Here is a 12,622-nt window from a genome sequence, read left to right on the forward strand (position 1 = left end):
GGAACAAAAAAAAAAAAAAAAAAAAAAAAAAAGAACACCCTGAGTTGTAAGAGTATTTTGTTGTATTTGAGAAGCAAAAAGGAGACCCTTTCCTTGGAACTTAATAGGGAGGACATGCTAGTAAGGTAAAAGAGCTTGGTAAACTAGAGTAAATAGGTTCTCTTTATCATTGTAAAAACTTTAGGTTTAAACCATTACGGTTTTGCTTTTGCTTTTGCTTTTTAGTGCCTGAGATTGAAGCCAGAGCCCCAAAGCATACTAGACAAACACTACTGAGCTACATCCTCATTCAGTTTTTTGAGATAAGATCTTACTAAATTGCCCAGCCTAGTTTCAAACTCCAGATTATCCTGACTCAACCTCCAGAGTAACTGGGATTGTGTGTCTTCATGCCTACCTTCAGTGTTTTGATTGGAGGAGTGGCATGATTTAATTTAGGCTTTTAAAGAATCACCTGACTGCTAAATTGAGAAAACTGTAAGAGAAAGCTGAAGTTAGCAACGAGTCAAAAGGCTACTGTATTATTGTAGGTCAATTATTAATTATTATTTGGATGATAGTTAAAGTAGTGAGATCTGGTTTTTCATATATTTTGAAGGTAAAAGACAAGCTGTGGTTACCATCTGTATATGTGGAGTGGAGGAGTGTGAGAGAAAAGAACCAAGATTGATTTAAAAAAAAAATGGACCTAAAAATTTCTGGTTAATTACTACTTATTGGCCAGACATTGTGGCTTATTCCTATAATCCCAGCACTGGGAAGGTTGGGGCAGGAGGATTGCTGTACAAGGCCAGCTTCAGCTACATAGTGAATTCAAGGCTATTCTGAACTACATAGAAAGACCCTGTCTCAAAAAACACAGAGTAAAACAAGAGTTGCTGTTTATTGAAACTAGGAATCCTGTGGGAAGAATGGATTTTAAGCAATGTGCAAAGATGAATTGATTTTAGACATCTGAAGTTTGAAAGTGTCTATTACACATCCAGCTATTGTGTCAAGTAGGCATTTAGTGTATGAGTCAAGTTCCAGAAAGAGGTTTCAGCTGGTTCTGATATCTGGAGATAAAAATGTACGATGTATCAATATTAGATGTAATTAAAAATCAACAGACTAGATCTGGTCTTTTACAAAGTAAGTATTAATAAAAGAGGGAAAAGGTGCGTATGCCATGGGGCAGTGTGATATTTAGAGGCTCTAGAGAAAAGGAAGAACAGGCAAAGAAGAGGTTAACTAACCAGTGAGGAGGAAAAATACAGACAGACACTTATTGTACTAGCATAACCTAGAGCTTATTGGAGACCTTGACCAGTAATTTATCTGAAGAGGTAGTAGTGAAATTGTGTTTATTAAAACAGAAAATATGAGGATTTGAAGACAGGGACTGTAGACAACATTTTCAAGGAGTTAAATATAAGGGGTCAATAGAGATATGAGAAGCCAATTAAGGATGTGAAGTCAAGAGGAGTTTTCTCAACTGACTGCAGTGGTATCCTGCATAATTCCCTATGATGAATGTGATATATCCAATATTAATTTTAAAGTAACAAAAACAGTGTCAAAATATACTATCAAAAGTATGAAAGAATAAAAGATTTAGCCCTCAAGAGATTGGAAAAGGGGCCGGGGAAATGGCTCAGTGGAATAAGCGTTTCCCTGGCAAACTCAAGGACCTGAGTTGAATCCCCGGTTCCGAGAGAGAGGAGAGAGAGGAGAGAGAGGGGAGGCAGGGGAGGGAGGGAGGGAGAGAGAGAGAGAGAAGAGAAAAGAGAGGGAGAAAAGAGAGGAAGAAAAGAGAGGAAGAGAGGCAAAATCTATAGGAACAGATACAGATAGATGGATAGCAGTTTGGGCATTTTTCTTATGACTTTTTCTATTTTCATTGTCAGATAAGAATTAAAGTCAGGGAAGATGGGTGATCTAAAAGACTGATGGGGGGCCAGGGAGATGGCTTAGTAGAATAAGCACTTGCCTAGCTAGTGCAAGGGCCTGAGTTCAATCCCTAGTTCTGCCCCCCAAAAATAAAAGAGTGATGGAGTGACTAGATTAGGGAAATGTATTGGCAGCACTAAGGCTCAACTTAAACTGTCAAGAATATAAAGTGAGATCATTTAGTATGGTTGCTTTTCTTAGATTAGCTTTGGTACAGAGCAGAAAAGATATAACTTGGGGAAAAAAAATAACCTGGAAACACTGGTAAAATTAAAGTATTTTATTAAGTATACAGAAAATCATGTATGTGAAATGTAACCAACATATATTAAGAAAAAACTCATGTATAAATTTCTATTATACAAAATGGAGGAAAAGCATTTACTACATGCCAAACATTGTGTTAGAAGGTATAGGGACGTTAAAATCCATCCATTCATTCTACTAGTTATTATGCCAAATGCTGGGGATATTATGGTGGGTAGGCAGTGTCCTTACACTCCAGAAGCTTATATTTTAATTATAGTTTATTGAAGACGTAGGTGGCATATGTGGAACAGGAAGAATTCCCCAGATTATGATCCTTTAGGGATAATACATATTTAGGGATGAAGTGGGTCAGTGCAAGTTTAATGTAGATTTAAGGACGTAGGTCCATTGTACATTATGTAAAACCTTTAATGCCTAATGCTTTGGGATTTTGTTTGTGTTGTTTTTTGGTTTTAGAAAGTTAATGTAGATGAAGTGAGCTGACAGTCTGGTGTTTGAAAAAGCACTTGGGGGTTGTTTTGTTTTTGTTTTTGTTGGTACTGGGAATCAAACTCATTACCTTGTACTTTCCAGGGAGGTGATGAGCCACCGAGCTATATCCCCAGCCCTTGTTTTGATTTTTGAGAAAGGTCTCTCTGTGAAGTCCAGGCTGGCCTTGAACTTACTATATAGCTCAGGCTGGTCTTGAACTCATGGCAATCTTTCTGCCTCAACCTCCCAAGTGCTGGGGATTACCAGTGACACCACATCTGGCTTGAAAAAGCACTCTTAAACACATTAATATTTCTGCATTATAGCATATAAATATTCTTAGAAATTATGGTAGGACTAACATGGGTCCAGGTCAGGTTTTATCACTAATGAGTTAAGAAAAAACTTCTCCAAATTTTTTGGATTTTAAGATTGTGAACACAAATGGAAAAGATAAGGACTTTGTACTCCCCTCCCCCCATGCCTGGGGATAGAACCTCCACTTGCTAGACAAATGAGGACTCTACTTTGTATGGGAGAATAGACATCACACAAAAGAAATGAACATGATTTGTTGGGGACAGTGAGGGAAACAGTTGACTAAAGCCTAGGAGATGTGTATTTGGAAGTAAGAATGAATAAATTTGAATAGTTAAATCCAGATTATTAAAATCTTTGCTGCTGACAGCTGTAAGTGAAGTGACAGCAAGAATTGCTAGTGAGTGGGCCTGGAAGATGGCTCAGTAGAACAAGCGCTTCCTTGGCAGGCACAAGGGTCTGAGTTCAATCCCCAGTTCCGCCAAAAACAAAACAAAACAAAAAAGAATTGCTACTGAGATGATTGGAAGACACCCTTTCCGCAGTTATGTGATTAAATAGAGTAAGAAAAACTGTAGAGTCTATTCAGTTGGCCAATATTTGTTGAGTAACTGTTGTTAGTAGCATTCTTTTACTTGTATAGATGGACATTTTAGGGTAACGGTTCCTAGTGTTTATACCTTTTATGATGCCTCTTGCTCTGCCCACCCATACTACCCAAGAAATGAATTGTGAACAGATTTGTAGGACCCCTCAAGTAAGTCGTTACTTGCATCTGAGCTGCAGCACCTGGGATCAGTATACTGGACAGAGCTCTCATGTACTAACTTTGGAAGTATGAGGGGAGTGCTGCTTATGTAGAGCAACGGGGGTGTTACTCTTACTCAGCTTTGGACATTTCACAGGTGTATGAGTGGCCCAAGTTAAGTTCTGCCATGGTGTCATCTGACTATTCTAGATTCAATCCTGCTGCAGTCAAGGCAAAAATCTCATGAAGACTGCAAGGTCTCAAGAATAGCTGCAGCCATCAGGGTAGGAGTTCTGCAGCACAGTGGGCTTGATTTATACCTGCCACTGCTCCATGAATTTCTAGGAAACTGACCATGATGTACACAGTGCTTTAGGGTTTTAGTATTTTGGGGATAACAAGAGTGGGTCCTGGTCCTTTCCCAGTCTCAATTTTTTTAAAAAAATTATTTATTTATTTTTGTTTATTACATTTATTTATTGTGTGTGTGTGTGGCCAGCTCAGCCCACCAGGGGGCGGGGCTGGCTGGCATGTGGTGCTGGGGGATCGAACCGCGGTCCCTGTGCTTTGCCAAGCTTGCTTCAAGTAGGTGCTTTAGACCACTGAGCCATCTCTCCAGCCCCACCCAAGACCACTGAGCCATCTCACCAGCGAACCGCGGTCCCTGTGCTTTGCCAAGCTTGCTTCAAGTAGGTGCTTTAGACCACTGAGCCATCTCTCCAGCCCCACCCAGTCTCAATTTTGTTAAGGCCAGTGGTTATCCCCAACCCTACCAAAGTAAAGGAGGGATGCTTTGACTTACCAGATGAACTGTAACCTCCTTTTAGCAGCACCCAGAAGACAACTGTGAAGTATCCTCAGTAGTGGTGGAACACACTGGGACAAGTTCTATTCCATCCTCAGGATCGAGGGAGACATATATTAAAGGGAAGGATCTAAGAGCTGACTGTTGGAATATACCCTTGTCTAGCTGTGGAGGAATGTAAGATTGAGCTTTTTGTCCTGTTTTGTAATCCCTTGAAATGCTACTGTTAATGGCGCTGCTACTCTTACTAGATTGGTGTCTTTTATTGAGCCCTTTACAATTTATTTGTTGGGACAGTCTTATTGTGCAGTTTAGACTGACCTTGAGTTCATTGTGTAGTGCAGGCTAGCCTCTATCAAAGTGATCCTCGTAACTCAGCCTCTCAAGTGCTGAGATTATAGGTGTAGGCCACTACACCCAGCTACCCTTTACAATTTTAACAGGAATTGTAATAGTTACATCTTAACAGTCTTTATCCTTGAGAATTTTGTGTTTAGAAAAAATGTTAAGGCACATAGTTAAACTGCAAGATATTATACTTCATAAATAGAAATTTCAAAATAAATATAAAAGGGGCCGGGGAGATGGCTCAGTAGAATAAGTACTAGTCTGGCAAGCTTAAGGGCCTGAGTTCAATTCCTGGTTCCGCTAAAAATAAAAATAAATAAATAAATAAATAAATATAAGAAATAAAATAATAAGACTGGGTGTGGTGGGGCGTGCCTGTAATCCCAGTGCTTGGGAGGCTGAAAACAGGAGGATCACTGTGAGTCTGATTTGTGTAATGAGACCCTGTAGACCTTGTACTAAATACATTTTTTAAAATGTGTAAAAAATAATTAAGGGAGTTTTCTAAGGGATAAAGTGGATCTCTTCCCACACACACACATAAGAGGTGCTTAGAAATATTTTCAAGTGAATTTGGTACATGAAAGTTAAATTATACACTGTGTATGAGTCCTATCTCAAAGAGAGGCTGAGACAGGAAGGTCACAAATACTATTGAGCCAACTTAGTAAGTCCCTGTCTCAAAATTAAAAAAAAATTAAAAAGGGTTGGGAATGTACATTAGTGGTAGAGAAGGCCTGGATTCAATTCCTCAGTACCATAAAACAAAAATGCTGACAATTTCTTGTAAAAGGTTTAAACCCTGAGATCAGCCTAAAACCAGTAAAATATTTATGCTCAGTAAAACTTACTTTATTCAGCTGAAATGTAGAAAACACATTCCTTTCAAATTGATTAATGCTAAAATATAAAAGCTTATTTTTTGAGCTGAGCATGGTACTGCATGCCTGTAATCCCAGTATTCAGGAGGCTGAGGCAGAAGGATCACAGCAAGTTCAAGGCTAGCCTGGGCTACACAGTGAGTTCAAGGCCAGCTTGAGTTTATATAGTGAGACCCTATCTCAAAACAACAACAACAAAAATTATTTTTATCTCAGCAGCATCAGTGGTAGGTATTATCACAATGTTGAGTTATAACAGTCATTCTTAAATTTTTTTATTTCCACTGTACACCTTGTTCGTTGTATCTGTAGAACAATGTATTTTAAATGTATTTATAACTAAATGAATTTAAATGTATTTTCAACTATATTTTGATTTGTTTTAACTCTGATTTTAGGTGTTTATTTCCTTGTCCCTCTTGTGATGCCCGTTTCTCTTGTTATTCAATAGTTGGCTCTTTTTCTGATAAGTTTTTGTTATGCTCTTTTCTGCAGGGAAGGAGATGCTGATAACAAGTTTTGGAAATCCCTGTTTTTTTGTGGAATACAATTTTGTAAAATTTTCATAAGTTTTGTTGGCAATAATATATGCTTGTGATGGACCCTAGAAATACTGCTATGTTAGGATTGGGTTCTGATTCCGAAGGTTTTTCAAGGAAGAGTCCTTCTGTCATCAATACTGGCACACTGGTCAGCAAGAGAGAAGTAGAGCCAGAGAACAGCGCAAAGTCTGAGGAAGAGGACCTTCGCAAGCGAAATCGAGAAAGGAATGTTGAAGCAGGAAAGGATGATGATTTGACTGATGCACAGCAACAGTTTTCAGTGAAAGAAACAAACTTTTCAGAGGGAAATTTAAAATTGAAAATTGGCCTTCAGGCTAAAAGAACTAAGAAACCTCCAAAGAACTTGGAGAATTATGTATGTCGACCTGCCATAAAAACAACTATCAAGCACCCAAGGAAAGCACTTAAAAGTGGAAAGATGACAGATGAAAAGAATGAACACTGTCCTTCAAAACGGGTAAGTGGAATTCTCAACGATGTGTGATATTGGCAATATTTGGATTTCTTGTCTATTAATTTTCATCTAACCTATGTACATATACCAAAAAGTTTGATTTTAGTCTTTTTATGTTATTTCCAAATAGTATGTCCCCAGTGTGATAGCATAACCATGTATGGGTTTTTTTTGTTGTTGTTTTTGGTGCCGGGAATCAAACTCAGGACCTTGTGCCCATGTATGTATTTTTTAAATTTTTTTTTAACATTTATTTAGTGTGTGTGTGTGTGTGTGTGTGTGTGTGTGTGGCCAGCTCAGCCCACCAGGGGGCGGGGCTGGCTGGCATGTGGTGCTGGGGGATTGAACCATGGTCCCTGTGCTTTGCCGAGCTTGTTCCAAGTAGGTGCTTTAGACCACTGAGCCATCTCACCAGCCCCGAATGTATGTATTTTTATTTGTATAATTATGACATGTTTTCAATGGTGTATACTCATAATATTGCTTTTAGTGTGAAAGTACAAAAAATACTGGATTTGTATATAGAAAACCTGGATTAAATTCTGTCTCAATAATTACTATTGATAAGATTATGGGCAAATTTATAAGAGAAATTAAAGATCAAAATTGACAAATAGTTTAATACTGACTAGCTTCCAGGCTAAGATTACCAGCATATGTTGAAAGCTTTTGTTAAGTGAATTATTTATGATGTATTCCCGTTATGCTTCAAGGCAAGTTAATGTACTAAAAATGTCAGCCAAGCACAGTGGCTGTAGTTGCAGCTACTTAAATGGCTGATGTCGGAGATTTCTTGTAAACAGCATGTGTGTCCACACACAAAATTAGAAGTATTCATACACACACATGTTCTGTAGAGTTAAGCAAACAGACACGACTTAATATTTTGGTTGGAATTTAGGAATATCCCTTATTATTTGTAGTGACTTGATTTTTAGTGTTCTTTACTTTAAAAATTCATATGGTTTTTAAGTCTTGGCAGAAACCATAATGCTGCAGGCAATTTGTTTTCTCCAAATTGCTATGGTATCCAGAATATTTGTTGTTCTCCATAAGATCATAGAGATAGGAGGTATCTTGAGATTTGTTGATAAAATCATGTGAATAAGTTAGTAAATTTGAAGTCAGGAAAAAAATGAGTATTGTACCAGTTCTTTTTGTTTGTTGGGGTTTTTTTTTTTGTCTTTTTTGAGACAAGGTTTCACTGTACAGTTCAGGCTGGCCTTGACCTCACTTCAGCAATCCTACTTCAGGGATTGCAGGCATGTACCACCATGCCTGGCTTGTGCCAGTTTTCATATTATGAAATTAAGTAATGCAAAAAGTAACTAAAATGTGTGATTAACATGATGTAACACAAATGTTATCTCTTACTAGACAAAGTAAACATAGTTAAGAAAATGGCTGTGCATGGTGCCATACACTTGTAATCCCAGCACTTGGGAGGCCAAGGCAAGAGGAACTCTATGATTTCAAAGTGAGCCTAGACTACAATAGTGACTTCAAGGCCAGCCGGAATTACATAGCAAATGAGAAAAGAAAAAAGAAAAGGCAAGTGATGAGAAGTCACTGTATTTGGATAGCTAGAAGAAGGGTAAAATTTGTTTAGTTTTGAGACAGAATCTCACTATGTTGCCCAAGATGGTTGATTTCAAAACTCTTAGACTCAGATTTGCAGCACTCCTCTTGCTTCAGCCTCACAAGTGCTAGGATTACAAGTATACATCCCCCATTATGATCAATTTTTAGTTGCTGTAAAGCATATGAAATATAGAATTTATTATTTTAATCATAAGTATACAATCCAGTGGTATCAATTACATTTGCAGCTGGGTGTGGAGGTGCATGCCTGCAGTCCCAACACTGAGGCGGCTGAGGCAGGAGGATCACCATGAGTTCCAGACCAGCCTGAGCGTATATAAGCAGGTTTAAGGCCAGCCTACACTACATAGTGAGATCCTGTCTCAAAAAAAAAAAAAAAAGAATTGTAGTATTGTTTGACTATTACTGCACTTCCAAAACTTTTTCACAGCCCTCAAACAAAAACTATAATCGTTAAAGAATAATTCCCAATTTTCCTAACTCTAGGAACTGATAATGTCTAATGTACTTTTATTTTTGCCTAGTGTACCTACCTCATTCATGTATCTGTACATATATGATGTACAATACAATATTTTCATTTTATTTGGCTTATTTTACTTAATGTAATGTCCTTAAGGTTGATTCATGTTGTAGTATATACCAGGATTTATTCTCTTTTTTGTTTTTCCTTTCCAGTAGTGAGGCTCAACTCAGGATCTTGTGCTTGCCAGGCAGGTGCTTATACCACTGAGCTATCTCCCTGGCCCTGTTTTTCTTTTTTGTTGATGGATTTTATTTTATTTTATTTTTGGCTGTCTCAGGATGCCTTAAGGGCAGGTCTTCTAAGGCATGAGGTTCTGGGGACCATACCACTGACGCCTGAGCCTGAGCCTGACTGCTTTGTGTAAGCGGGTACTTAAACAACTGAGCTAATGGGCGGGCCCCTCTTTTTTGTTGAGATGAAGTGTTGCTATATAGTTCCAGCTGGTCTTGAACTCACTGTGCAGCACAGGGTGGCCTCAAATTCACAATGACATTGCTGCCTCAGGTTCCTTAGTACTGGGATTAAAGGCGTGTGCCACCATCCTGTACTCAGATAAGAGTATGGACAGGGATACCACCAATTCAAATGAGCCAACTTGCCATTTTAAAGAAACATAGGTTTCATTTTACTTGTGTCACAGGGACATGTCAGTAGGTCACAGAGGACACATCAGCAAAACAGATATAAATATAAAATAAAAAATATGCTGTTTCTCAAAAGGTTGCTCAAAAAATACTTTTTAAAAAGTCTTGTAAGCTGCAAGAGGCACCTCTGTTCTGCTCACACAGAAAGGTCCCTTGCAGGTTTAGCAGTAAACTTGCTTGGACTATTGAATTTTTCTCTTTCCTGTTCAGGTAAACTTTTTTATTTTTAATTATTCTTCTGGCCAGGTGAGGTGGTACATGCCTGTGATCCCACTATTCTGGGAGACTGAAGCAAAAAAAAATACAAGCCTGAATCTAGTGTGTGAAATTTAGCAAGTTAATGAGACCATGTCTTAAAATGAAAAAATGGCTGTGATGTTGCTCAGTGCAAAGGCCATTAGTTAAATATCCAGTAAGGGTATGTGTTATCTGTTGTTAGAATTTTGGTTTTACCCTCACCTTTGGCTGTAATAAATAATGCTGCAATAACCATTGGGACGCGAATAATCCGTTTGAGATTGTGGTTTCAATTCTTTGGATAGATACAGTCATCCCTGTCTATCCTTAGGAATTGATCCCATGACTCCTTTGTATGCAAAAATCCTTGGATTCTCAAGTCCCTTATATGAAATAGGATAATATTAGTATATAATCCACACACTGTCCTGTATGCTTTAAATCATTAATCAGTTACTTTTAATACCTAGTACAATATAAATGACATGTAAATAGTTGTATGATATTGTTTAGAGAATAATGACAAGAAAATGTCTGGTCATGTTCAGTACAGCTGCAGTTTTTTAAAAATTTTTTAAATTTTATTTATTTATTTATTTATATGTGTGTGTGTATGTGAGTGTGTGTGTGGCCAGCTCAGCCCACCAGGGGGCGGGGCTGGCTGGCATGTGGTGCTGGGGGATTGAACCCTGGCCCCTGTACTTTGCTCAACTTGTTCTAAGTAGGTGCTTTAGACCACTGAGCCATCTCACCAGCCCAGTTTTTTTTTTTTTTAAATCTGCTAACATTTGTGATCCAAGGTTAGCTTAATCCATACTCTTGGATTGAATGGGTAGTGGAGCTTAGATGTGGAGTTCATACATCATAAGGTTCTCTGGATAGCATTTTGAGAAAATAAACGATTTTCCTTTCTTACAGCCCCACTTCATATTACCAGCAACACATGAGAAATCTAGTTTCTTCTGATCTTCTCCTCCTTTCCTTTCCTTCCTTCCTTTTCTCTTCCGTTCTTTCCATCCTAAAGAATGTGAAATTGTAGCTCCTTCTGGTTTTTACAGTTGCCAAATGACTAAATGATTTCAGCATCTTTTCACAAATTTGTGTATCTTATTTATAGAAATATCTACTCAAAAATCTTTTGACTATTTTTGAGGGGTGTTGTTGAATTTTCAGAATTTTTTCCTGTAAGACTTGAAAGTAGTTTTTGTGTTTTGTGCAGTGGAAATTTGTGGTCTTCATTTGGTGGGTGAGTAAGTGGGGGTGGCCAGCCCATAGTAAGATGATCCATTTATAAGGGAAAGCCTAATTTATAGGTAAAAAAGAACTGTGTGCATGTTTCTTGAAGCTACATTTTGTTTTTGTTTGTTTTGAGTCAGAGTTTCTGTGTAGCCCATGCTGGCCTCAAGCTTGGAGCAATCCACTTGCCCCAGCCACATTAAGGCTGGGATTATTATAGGCATGCACCACCATACCAATTTTTGTTTGTTTGTTTTTGAGAGCAGCATCTCACAAAATATCTCAGACTGACCTTGATTTTGTGCTCATTTTGCTTTCCAGCACTCTTGGAGCTTTATGCAGGAGGGTTTAAAATTTGAACCCACTCTAATCAGTTTATTGATTTGGCAAGACCTATCTCAAGAATTAAAAGGTTTAGGGGATATAGCTCTGTAGAAAACTCTGGATTACTATGAGGGGGAAAAAATGTATTTTGGGTGAGGTCTCATTTTTCCATTTTGTCACTATTATTTCTATAGTTGCTACCTTGATAGTTTTAATTATGTTTTACAGATGTGACTAATCCCTCATTTTTCATTTTGAAACATTCTTTACATTTTTGTCTGTTAATTTAAATGTAATACAATTTCAGTCCAGCAGATTATAAAGTTTGTATTTTATTCATCTTTATCTGTGATTGAAGTAGAACTTAATTTGATGATGACTTCCTTCAGAGACTTTGAATTTGTTTTGCCAGCAGTTAGGGTGAGTAAATGACACCTTACCTAGGGGCTCTTACTTTGCCTCTAGTCCATGTGTGTCCAACCAGTTGGCTTGCCTGGGCTTCAGTTTTTCTTCTTAAGTGATGAAAAACTGTGTTAGGCTATATATAAAATAGTTAATGTATATAAGTAACAAAACTTCCTTTATTTTTTTATAATATTGAAATGACATAAGCCCAAGTTTAATAGTTGAATAAGAAAACATATTATGTCTTCTCATAACACTGAACAGGTCTTCATAGGCACACACATGTAGGGTTGAAATATTATAATTAGCCATGGCAGTGTTTTACTTGTTGGGCCATACAAGTACTGCTAACATCTAATATGTAAAGGTTTTGATTTAACAGAGTAGGGCAGGGGATAGGAGCTGAGAGTTAGCATAGCCCTATACTGTACCCTTCCCTACATAGTGTTCCTTGATTGCCAGTGCTTATGTAACAAAAAAGTAGTATAACATTTAAAGTGTGCAATCTTGTGGGGCCACATTCCTAGCTGTTTGGGGCCACATATGCTGCAGGTTGAACACAACTATTCTAGACCATGGTTTGGTGTATTTACCTTCTGGACAATCATGTATACCTAGGTCTCCTCCATTTTTACCTCTTCCCTTCCTCTCCACTTCCCCTTTTTCTTTCTTTTTTTTTTCCCCATAATTTTATTGATAAACAAATAGCAATGAGACAGTTTCAAATCAAATTGGTAGGACAGTATCAATAATTCACACATTGCATACATTCTTCCTAGTGGTTTATTGCTGTACAAGATGCGGACATGATATCATATTTACAAACACCATTAGAACAAATCCCTCTATTCATTAAGAGAA

The 12,622-nt window shown here is 37.8% G+C and overlaps 1 protein-coding gene across 4 annotated transcripts in view; it reads left to right on the forward strand.

The window, feature by feature from the left end:
* Nucleotides 1–12,622, forward strand: part of Ash1l (ASH1 like histone lysine methyltransferase) — a 227,482-nt gene that overhangs the window by 30,101 nt on the left and 184,759 nt on the right. For all 4 annotated transcript variants that reach the window (XM_023713581.1, XM_023713580.1, XM_004629756.2 and 1 more), the window contains exon 2: nt 6,266–6,790. In XM_023713581.1, the coding sequence (XP_023569349.1) occupies nt 6,359–6,790 (432 nt within the window). In that variant the 5' untranslated portion in view covers nt 6,266–6,358. The remainder of the gene's footprint in view (nt 1–6,265; nt 6,791–12,622) is intronic.

Source organism: Octodon degus, unplaced genomic scaffold, assembly GCF_000260255.1.
Source record: "Octodon degus isolate 3935 unplaced genomic scaffold, OctDeg1.0 scaffold00032, whole genome shotgun sequence".
In the NCBI taxonomy this organism is placed as follows: Eukaryota; Metazoa; Chordata; class Mammalia; order Rodentia; family Octodontidae; genus Octodon; species Octodon degus.